At 42.9% G+C, this 11,561-nt stretch overlaps 1 protein-coding gene across 1 annotated transcript in view; it reads right to left on the bottom strand.

Annotated features, from left to right (window-relative positions):
- The window catches only part of RYK (receptor like tyrosine kinase), a 187,018-nt gene that overhangs the window by 58,014 nt on the left and 117,443 nt on the right, over window positions 1-11,561 (bottom strand). The window contains exons 3-5 of the mRNA XM_013008109.2: window positions 9,148-9,247; window positions 5,850-5,984; window positions 3,381-3,434 (exon numbers count right to left, since the gene is read on the bottom strand). Of these exons, the coding sequence (XP_012863563.1) occupies window positions 3,381-3,434; window positions 5,850-5,984; window positions 9,148-9,247 (289 nt within the window). The remainder of the gene's footprint in view (window positions 1-3,380; window positions 3,435-5,849; window positions 5,985-9,147; window positions 9,248-11,561) is intronic.

The raw sequence follows: 11,561 nt of genomic DNA, 5'->3' as shown, positions 1-11,561 counted from the left end.
GTCTGGCCAGTTCTGAAGAACCGAGGGCACGAGTGGCCCGATTGCTCTGCACTCAGCTCCTGTCCTCTGCCACATCCCTGCTAGCCAGCACCACAGCCGCCGAAAGGATGGAGGAGTTCAACAGAAGTCTGAAATGAGGCTGGAGAACTGGGCAGGAATCAGATCAAGCAGAATTTCAAAATACAGGACGAGTGGGTATTTTCAAATGAGTTTCTTTTATTTAGACTACAACCCATGGAATTTGGGTTTTATCCTAAATGTGATGAGAAATCTTCGCAAGGTTTCAAGGAAAGGAAGGACACAGTCGCACTTAGGGTAAAAAGACACAGAGGAACCAAAGACCGGGCTTAAAGATCAGGTGTCTAATGGTACCTTCACCAAAGGAAAAAGCAGCACAGACGAGGGGCAAAGAAAATCAAGTTCTATTTAATCCACATTAATTCTGAGTACCTACTCCACCTAGAGAAATGCCCAATAGTTAAATGTACACTTCTAGAGCTCTGAGAAGAAAGTCAAGACAAAAGATAAGTTATAGATTTCAAATACGTACAAGTAGGAGAAATAAGGCTGCTTTCTAAAATTAAACTTTGAATCAATAAGCCATCAACAAATAGTACAGTGACCAACTGGCTTCTAGGTTACTCTACTTGACAGTCTGGCTTAAAGCACTGTTTTCTTTTGGAATGACTGCGGTCCAAAGGAGGGCTGTGTAGTCTTCCGAGTGATAGGAAAGGAAAGCCTGGGAGGTAAATGCTGAGCTTGCCCATTCCAGCCCTGTCCAGGGCAGAGAGGAGACCTGCAGAATAGACTCCCTGCTAATGCACCCTGCTTGCTTACCTCCCAAACCAAGGCCTATGTACCCACTACCCACCATGTGCCATTGCCAATTCCCTTGCTCAAATCCCTTACTCCATTGTCAGTGCTGAAGCTCAGGGTCTGTTTTGCTCGTATTTTAATGCTTTTTCTCAGTCATCCACCTGGCACCTCAGTGACAACAAATTGTGGAGGACGAGAGAGGCAGGCAGGTACCACTGCTCTTTGTGGAAAATATGCCCTGGGATCAAAAAAAAGATTGGGAGAATTGTTAAAGTAAGACATGGGAGCAGTGATTTTATTTTAATTCCCCACCCCCCACCTTTTCTGAGATAAATCCAAATGAGCGATTTTTTTAAAGGGGGAAATATCCCACGTTATTTTATCTTCAGAAAAGACTTCTTCGGAATAACTGCGCCTCCTAAACTGATGAAAGGATGAAATAGGAAGCACATGGCACCGCAGCTATTCGCTGAAAGTGAGCCAAGAACCGGTCCTGAATCGAATCAAGCATGAATTAACTACTAGTTTACAGGAAAACTATGCTAGAAAACATCTCAAGGACACAGTCTGCCTAATGCACATGGTGGGGGATTCTGTCGGAGAGATGACCCTATTTCTTCCAACAAATGACTAACAGTAGTAAAACGATAACCCTAAAATACATAGCTACCCAATACAGTAGACTTTATCTTGATCCTTTATTCTCTTCAGGGGAGAAAAAGCTAAGACATTTTCAGAGAAATATGAGTACAGACTAGTTATTAGAAGACATGAGAATCACTGATAATTTTGTTAAGTATGATATTTAAGCTAAGACATTTTCAGAGAAATATGAGTACAGACTAGTTATTAGAAGACATGAGAATCACTGATAATTTTGTTAAGTATGATATTTTAAAAGCTTTACAGGTCTTCTTAGGTGATTTTTTAAAAAGACCTTATGCTTTTAGAGATCATGCTGAAATATTTAAGAAGTGATGATCCCTGAGACATGCCTTAAAATACTCTACCACCAACCACTCCCCTTATCCCAGGACGCAGAAAAGGAGATGCCGAAGCAGGACTGGGAAGTGCTGGTTGCACTGATGCGAGGTGACAGTCCCAGGGTTCATGGGGCACTGTCTTCCTTAGTATGCTTAAAGTTAAAGACAGACACACCACCACCGTTTTCAAGACTCCTCCCCTGAAGAGAATTTAGTAACTCTTAAAAATATTGCTATTAAGAGAAGCAACAAGCCCACATGGAAGAAGTACACCAGCCTGTGCGATCATGAGGTGTCAACAGAATCAGTAACAGGCACCAGAAGACCCAAAACAAATAAAAAACATATTGTTGAGAACAAGGAGGGGTTGGAACAGAGGCGCAAAACTCATCTGTAGACAATAGGACATTCCCTCACAGAAGGGTCACAAGGAAAGGATGAGTCAACCAGGGCCCAGTATAGCATGGAAGAAACACAATATTCCTCGGTTCATTGAGGCTACCTCACCACCAACACCACCACTATCATGACCCAAGTCCTGCCTTTCACTTCGGGCTAGACCAGAACATGTACAAAGGTATAGAAAAGAGCTCCCAACACACGGAATCCAGGTCAAATAAACCTCTAAGATACAACAGACACAGGAGTAGCGATAACAGGAGGGTAGAGGGAAGGTAGAGGCAGGAGGGGAGGTAGGAGGGGAAGGGGGAACGGATCACAAATATCGACGCATAACGCCCCCAGGGTACAACAACAGAAACTGTGGGGGAAGGGAGACAGCAATTGGTGTAAGATATGAAAATAATAATTATTTATCAAGGGGTCACGAGGGTAGGAGGATGGGAGGGAGGGAAAAAAGAGGAGCTGATACCAAGGGCTCAAATAGAAAGTAAATGTTTAGAAAATGATGGCAACCTATGTACAAATATGCTTGATACAACTGATGTATGGATTGTTATAAGAGCTCCCAGTAAAATGATTAAAACAAGTAATAACTGCTATTAAAACTACCTTCAGAAAAACAGTGAGAGCTTTGGTTTGGGTCAGAAAGAACAAAACTCAATGACATGCCCATAGCAGAAAATGGGGAAAGCAGCCTGGGTTAGAGTATCTAAAGGCAGCCATTAACTGAAATAGAAAAACAAAACCTACTCAGTTTCCGCTCTTTAAGCTTGCGTTTTTTTCCACCTGGATGAAATTAACTAGCGGTTAGTTCAGGTCGCAAGCCAGACTTCCCAACTCTGCCAATCGCTAAAACTCCTGTGTGTTAGGTCATGTTCATACTTCAATTACAGCAAGTAAGAAAGCTGTGATAAAAATTCTTGATTGGGAAATTTTCAGATTACTTGTTATGAAAGATACACACATTTCATTCCTCAAAATATTCAATAATCTAATACTGTCATTTAACTGGTAAAGCGGTCTACAAAATACCAGTGAAATAAAGAGCAGAGCATCATTTATCATTCGGCAATCTGGAAAGCACGAGAGGCTTCAAGCGTTGTAGCTTCCAACGGTGTTCACGTGCAATCATTCATGTCTCACTCCAATAACGGAGTAACAGAAGACTGCAACACTTACAAATAGTTCTGCTAGTGTTTTTGTCCAAGGCTGAGGTTTTAACTTCTTCAAATTCTGGATTAAAAGAGGAGAGAAAAGATGCTTTAGGGATTCTAGTTTCTTTTCAGTGAAAATCTTCCTATATTCTTAATTACATTTTCTCTAGCATAGTTTTGTATTCATTGGGGACCCTGCCTGAACTAAGAAACGAAGTATTTGTTGCAAGATAATAAAGCTGCACTACTCTTCTGAAACGCATTGCTGCGATCAGCAATCTGGAGACATGCCAGCACTAACCAAAGACTTACAAATGCTTGATGAAAACAGGTCACAACTGTGGCCCAAGAAGTCTGAGAAAAGACACAGACTCTAGCGCCTGGCTGGAGGTTGACAGTGCACAGTAACAGAGTAAAAATGTCCTGAGGAGTTTGAGGGAGTATGTCTAATCCAGTAATCCCAACACTCATCTGAAGAAGGAACTTTTTTTTTCTGAATTAACACTTATTAACATCCTAATATAGCCACATCCTCAGGCAGGCAATGAGCCTATCTCTAAGCACATCCCCTCTAATTTCTGAAATGTAGTGAACTGGAAAATCAGATTAATGAATATATTAGTATCGCATAGAAGCTATCTGCTCCCATAAAGATTTAGTCTTGGGAACCCTAATTAAGATTGCTCAAGAGTCGGATGGACTCCAGGACAGTGAGGTATATTAAAATAAGAGGCACGAAAAAAAAAAAAAGAGGCACGAGTACGTACTTTATGATTGCTGTGACCAGAAATCTGACCACCAACTAAGCAATAGGGGTACTCCAATAAATTTAAGAATGAAACAGACTCCAAGATGACATCAGCATATACTTTAATGTGTAAATCTTTGCCTTCATATTAAGCAGAAGGGACAGGCTCATTCATTCTGGACACTAACATCAGAAAATGCACAGCCCTCACACTGAGGCTGGCCACCATACTGCCGTTCAGTAAGAACAGATGGAGCACCACAGGATGAGGAACTAGGTGTTCTACACTCTCACTGACTGGCTGTATGAGCCTGGGTGGCCTCTCTAGGCCTCAGGCTCCTGGTACCATTTATGTAATGATCTAGCTGGACTAGAGAATCCCTAAAGTCCCTGCTGCCTTTAAAGTTACATGATTGCAAGCATGTAACACTAGCCGTGGAACACTAATCAAAACACTAAAGCTGGTCACTGCTGCTAGGGCCCAGAGAGTCAATTCTGACTCACAGCACACCCTCCCACCTCCCCCACGCGGACAGAACAGGCCTTAGGGCTTTCCGGGCCGTAATCTTCACGAAAGCAGACTGCCAGGTCTTTCTCCACAGAGCCCCTCCCCTCGGTGAGTTCAAGCTGCCAAACTAGCTAACTTTTAATTTTTAAAATTTCTATTCTTATGCAGTATAGATAGTGTCTTTGCTGGGCTCTCTGGACATTAGTCATTATTACTCATTTGCTAGACTCATGTATTTTCATAAGACTCAGCAAAATTTTCAATTAGGACATTTGCTGAGACGCGGTTTAACGAAGAGGCGAAGGCATGGGGTTTGCATCCCAGCTTACACCCCTTGGCTGGTTCTTAGTCAAATGGTCTCAGTCTCAGCTTCCTCATCTGAAGATGGGAGGTGATGAGAGGCCCTGGTGCCTAGAGTTGTTCTTTTAAGGGTTACATGGGTTCAATGAATAAAAGATACTACTAAGAACACAATAAGCCCCGTAAGATGAGGAGCTTCCCCCACTTTGGTACTAGTCAGTTCTGTCTTCATGAACTTACAATGCAGGTTACTTCACCTCTCTGGAATTTAAAAATAGTGGCTTCAAACTCTGAGTGTCTTCGATCTATTACCCAACACACTTTAACTCTTTGATGTTCCCTGTAATTTCTTAAACAACAAATATTCAAAACCCGAAACTATTAACATTTATAGAGTGCCTACATCTGGTATTTCATGCATTAGGCTAGATTCAGTAACCTTTTTAAGGAAACAACTCTGAAATAAGGAATAAACCTATTCTGCAGATAGAAAATTTGAGACAGAGAGGTTAAATACTTTGTCCCAACATCCTGCAGAGAGCAGAGCTGTGAGTCCCACCCAGGTCCACCTGGCCACCTGCCAGGCTCCTGCTTGCAGGTTTATTCATTAAGGAAATGCAGTTAACATTCAGAAATCTCCTAGACTCACCTGGTGTTTCACCTCTGCAGTCAATGGGACTAGTTTACAATCCTATTGTAAAACATCCTCACACTTCTGCTACCAGATTTTAAGAAAGCAAGAACTAAGTGGGAATCCCTGGCTATAACCATTGTGGATTGTCTAGGAATTTTATCTGTTAGCATAGCCTTCCCCTTCCCCCTCGCTGGAAGCTACAATCAAGATGTGAGTATAATTAAATCTGTACAAAAAAGACAACAAAACCTATTTTTAACCTTGCATCTATGAAAAACATGTATTTAGATCAATAAATTCTTACTTTTGTAGCACATTTTCCTTCGTTTAAAATTTAAGACTGTAAAGTTTTTTGAAGAATTTACTGTCAAGTTGAGCTGCATTAGTATCATAACCTCAGAATCTACTTTGCCAGTACAGGAGAGTTCAACCCGAAACACTGTTTAAAAGAGAAAATTAAAAGCACACTTTAAGACATTTTCTAAAACAGCAATATTCATGTCCAAAAATAGTTCTACTACATATTTTAGAATCAAATTTGCATAAAATAACAAAACAAAATTTCATCTTCAGACTAGCACAGCTCAGACATTGTTTCATTCATTATATGTACAAGTGGAGTTAAAGGACAAGCCATTACATAAATGGAAAGCTAATTCATTTTCAATGTTTGCTCACGATTTTTGATATATCCCTTTGCCTCCTAAGTCTTGCTCGTCTAAGTCTAGCGTCAATAGAATCAGAAGGCAAGCCCTGCTTACCTTACCAGTCACTTGAACAATCGTAACCAAAATTACTAAGGAAAAGGAAATTTCACCACCAAAATGCCACTATGCACTGTTTACAACAAGAACATTAAATAGAAACTCACAAGCAAATCTCATGAACACAAAATAAGACTTTTCTAAATGGAAACTGGCTTTGTCAGCATCCGGGGAACTAAGAGACAGCAGATGTTGCTATGTTCCACTGAGTTGACTCCAACTCACAGCCACCCTACCCTGTAAGAAAGGGCAGAAGCACTTTCTAGGCTGTAACCTTCACGCGAGCAGATGGCCACGTCCTTTCTCCCGCAGAAGGCACACTCACTGCCACCGAGTTGATTCCGGCTCATGGTGACCCTAACGGACAGGCAGGACTTCGGTTTCCAACAGACACCCAAATAACCTACTACACCACTATGACTCCTTGTAGAGTTGCTGGTAAGTTTGAACTGAATCCCAAACTTCCCATCACCTGAGTGCTTACCCACTGGTGAGTTTGAACTGAACCCCAAACTCCTCGGTCAGCACCTGAGTGCGTACCTATTGCATCACCAGGGCTCCTTGAAAGACCTTAGTAGACACCACTAGTTCTTTTTCAATCATTCGGTTTCAGGTTTAGTTTTCTACAAATTTAGAATAAATCACATGGATATGAGTAATGGGGGTATTCTGAATTTCTTTACTGAGCCATAAAAATTAATTAACCATATTGCCTATACTTTCTTAAAGCTAAGGTTGACTAATAACAGTGAACGAGAGCTCTGGAAAAAGTTCCAGAACAACAATTACAGCTTGTATTTCCAATTTTATTTCTCCAAGAGCCTTGTTCAAAATATTAGCTTGAGAGTAGTTCTACTGGCACCGTATGGTGCTTGATTCATTGACTCCGACATGTATTGAGTTGCCCGTTCCTCCTAGGCACCACATCAGACACTGATTGAGGGTCTAGCACCACGAGTGCCCAGAGTCCATCCTGCTTCATGGTGATGCCATGCCCATCAGAGCAGGACGTGTTCCTGAGGGTTTCCAATGGCTGATCTGTCAAAGGTATACTGCTCAGCCTTTCTTCCACGGTGCTTCTAGATAGACTCAAATCCTCCACCTTTTGGTTAGCACCCACGTGTTCAGTTTGCACCAGCCAGGGACTCTGGACACTAAAGACAGAACTCACTGCCATAAAGTCAATGCCCAACTCATGGCGACCTGAGAGGTCAGAGTAGAACTGTCCCCATGGGTTTCTGAGGCTATAACTCTTCATGGAAGTAGAATGTCTCATCGTTCCCCCTGGAAGCAGCGGGTAGTTTTGAAATGTATAACCCACTGTGCCACCAGGGTTCCTAACTGAAAAAGGCAGAACTCCTGCCCTCGGAAAGCTCACATGCCAGTAGGGATAGAAAAACCCAAAGAATGACATTATGAAATCTGCTCAAAAAGCTTAATCCAAGGAAGGTGGTCGTTTCAGTCCACTCAGAGGCACCCTTTCAATCTATTTCCCCCCAAATCAGCCACTGAAAACCCTACAGAGCACCGGTCTACTGACTTGCACAAGGTTTCCAGGAGGCAAAGCGACTGGTCAGCAGCTGGCCAGGGCATGGAGAAGAAAGAGTTGCCAACTCTTCAAAGGGAGAGTTAACTTCACTCCCAAGAGGGAGGAGGAGACAGGAAAAGGATTATATATATAGACTGTGAGGTGTTGCAAGCAGGATCAGTGTGAGTTCAGAACTGAACGAGGTAAGATGGTTCCAGAGATCACCGCATGCACAGGTGTGGCTATCTGAGCTGCATGCAATATAGATCGCAGCAAGATTAAGAGCAGCAGATAGAGAGTAAAGGAGTGTGGACATGCTGGAGAGTCTGGCCGGTATACAGCTGATAGGGCAGAGAGCCCTGACAGGCTGACATGGTCCACTGTGAATGTGCAATGCTCATCCAGGCCAGTGTGGAAGTTAGTCAATGGGAAGCAGAAGCAAACATAGGGATCCACATGATGGCCAGTGCCAGCAACGCAGAAATGGAGACGGGAAGGAGTTCAACACAGGCAGTTCTAGCAGGGATAGAGTGGAAGGGAAGGTTTAAGAACATGGAACATTTACAAAAATTAATTTTCAGAGTGCTTATACATCTGTTGATCAGGTAAGACACACAAAGAAGCGACTGAAGTTGTCGAGAATTTTATTTTACTTGGATCCACAATCAACACTCATGGAAGCATCAGCTGAGAAATCACACAGTACATTGCACTGGGCAACTACAAAGGACTTGTTGAAGTGTCCAAGAGCAAAGATGTCACACTTGGAGGACTAAGGAGGGTCAGATGCAAGCCATGGCATTTTCTATCACCTCATACTCATGCGAAAGCCTGACAAAGAACTGATGAATCTGAATCATGGTCCTGGTGACGAGTCCTGAGTATACCACGACTACCAGAAGAGTAAACAATCTGTCTTGGAAAAAGTACAACCAGAACACTTCTCAGAAGCAAAGATGGCAACACTTTGTCTCATGTCTCATGTATTTTTGACAGGAGGGGCCAGTCCCTGGAAAAGGGCATCACACTTAACAGGGAGTCAGCAAAATTGAGGAAGTCCCTTAATGAGATAATAAATACAGTGGTCCAACCATGGGCTCAAACGGAGCAACGAGTGTGAGGACAGCCATGGGGGACTGGGTGGTGTTTCATTCTGAGGCACATACGATCACTGTAAGTCAGAACAGCACCTAACCACATCACGAGGAAGACACACTACCTCAGTAATTCAAAGTGCTCCTTTGTGGTATGAGGAGGGGCATGGTCAGAAGCAGTTAAGTTAGCTCTCCCTTTGGAAACTCAATACTCACCCGATAAAGTACGTGGAACTTCCCCTTGAGCGGAAATGTTGACCTGGGGCATGTCCATAGCCACAAAGTTGTCTACTTGAAATCCCAGCTTATATTCAACCTGCAAAATGAAGAGACATAAACTGGATCTAGAGCAACAAAAGAACACGAACAGCTCATTAATCAATCAGTGGATAAACTCTTCACATGTACAAAGACTCTAGCCATAAATAAGAGAAATCAAAAATGCCAGAAACAACCTCGGGAATTTTCAGTGGGATACACAAACATTCAACCCAGTGAGCCTCTTTCAACTTTACTTATAATAAAGTACCGCATGCTGCTGTGACACCTGTCAGTTAGGGTTTAGAGATCCAGCCGAAGACCTGAGAACCAGACACAAAAAGCCAAGGAATGGAAACCTGGAATTTACAGACAATGACTGGAGATCCTGGTCTTCTTCAGTAGATAAAAAAGCCAGAGTCTCTGTGAAGCTGGTGTGTGAAGGTCAGCACTGCAGACCCACGCTTTGATTATAAGACATCTACGCAACATTTTCCAGTCCAGTTTCCACCATTCACAAGACTTACATCTGGGTCCCTAACTAGCTTGGTCTATATCTCAGATGACCCAGAATTTAGAATGGGAAGAAGTAACCAATATGACATTCCTAAAATACTATTATTACCATGGATAAGAAGAGTTCAACCCGAGTGAGTGGGGATCCCCTTCAAGGTTTCTCCATTCACATTCTCTATATAAAATCCCTCTGTATAAAACACTGTCAGGGTCACTGTGAGTCAACATGGACTTGAAGGCTGCGAGTTTGGGTTATGAAGGGGTACTCACTCAGTTGTTAGATAAACAGTGTTAAAGACTGTACTTGGTAAATGCTATGTTCACAACCGAAGAAATGCTTTTGTAACCCATCAGTAGCTTAGTGGTACCCTAACAGGGAAGCATTCACTCTCACCTCAAGAAAATTACCTGCCTTCGATCTGACCTCCATTCATGGAGACCCAAAGTGTGTCTAAAACTGTGCTCTCTAGGTTTCCAATGGCTGCATTTCTCAGAATAGGGGGCTAGGTCTTTTTTTTTTCAAGGCACCTATTGGTACACTTGAACTACCATCCTTCAGATAGCAACCAAACACATTAAGCATTTGCCCTACCCAGGGACCTTCCACTCTCATCTTACAATGCCACAATACTGTAACTGCCACCAGGGGGTACCAGAGAGCTATAATCAAGAAGCCTGGTCCAGGAATATGCAGGATTTCTAAGGAAGCACAATTGATGAACATCAAAAGAATGCACCAAAATCCACGCTAGCTCTCAACAGAACAGTACTTGAAGGGTAAGTCCACAAAATAGGTTAGCACAATCAATGAGAACTGAGTCAACTTTCCTGAGATTCAGTTCACATAAAACAGGTGGGGAATACTTTTTTCTCACCAAGGACCATATGGATATTTATAACATCATTCCAGGCCCATACAAAATCATCAATTTAAAAAGTGAGCCTGCTCTGTTTAGTCAACACTTAATTAACTCACCCTAATGTGATGGCTGCATCTGCTGCTCTACGGTGAGGGTGTGATGTCAGCTGTGTCGATGACTTTCAGGGCCTTAAATTCCCCACCTGGACATTCCCCACCTCTGATGTAAAAACGTCACGAGGATCAAATGTGAGGATACAACAGTTACCCTACTGCCATGATGCACTTCCTGGCATCACCAGTCCACTGCCAACACTGGTGCTTCTGGCCTGAGCCCTCCAGGGCCCTGCCAAGAACACTGCTGCAGTCCCCACTAGAATAGGAGCCTCACTATTCTAAACTGCCTCTCACCCTGTGACGCTACTCCCAAATGTCTTCCCCACCTTGTTGCCCGCCCATCCACCGGCCCTTTCCCCTACCTAGCCTTTAGTTCTTATCCCTTACCTAGCCTTTAGTTCTTACGCCACCTAAATCTGAGGGTCTGCCCTTTCTCAAGCAAAACCCCTATACTCTAGGACTTACAACTTTGATCCATACTGGCTTTTCTCATTCGGTCACCATTAAAGACACAGCACGTTGCATAGATAGACTGAGGCCCTGGATTCCTATGTCTCCTGCCATCTCCCGAGCAGCTTTAATACTCAGTATTCAATATCCCTGTACCCACTCTCCCACCACCATCAAGTCGATTCTGCCTTATAGCAACCCTATACAGGATTTCCAAGACTGTAAATCTTTCTAAGAGCAGAAATTCTCATCTTTCTCTTTCAGAGTGCTCGGTGGGTTGGAACCACTGATCTTGTGGTTAGCAGGCCAACACTTACCCCTCAGCACCACCAAGACTCCTTTCCAATACAGTGAACCCTCGTTTATCGCAGTTAATTGGTTCTAGACCCTACCATGATAAATGAAATTCCGCGAAGTAGGATTCCTTATT

This window comes from Echinops telfairi, unplaced genomic scaffold (genome assembly GCF_000313985.2).
Source record: "Echinops telfairi isolate 266 unplaced genomic scaffold, ASM31398v2 ScPeMD7_7422;HRSCAF=8460, whole genome shotgun sequence".
NCBI lineage: Eukaryota > Metazoa > Chordata > Mammalia > Afrosoricida > Tenrecidae > Echinops > Echinops telfairi.
The sequence above is the reverse complement of the archived record's forward strand: the minus strand, read 5'-3'. Positions and strand labels throughout refer to the sequence as shown.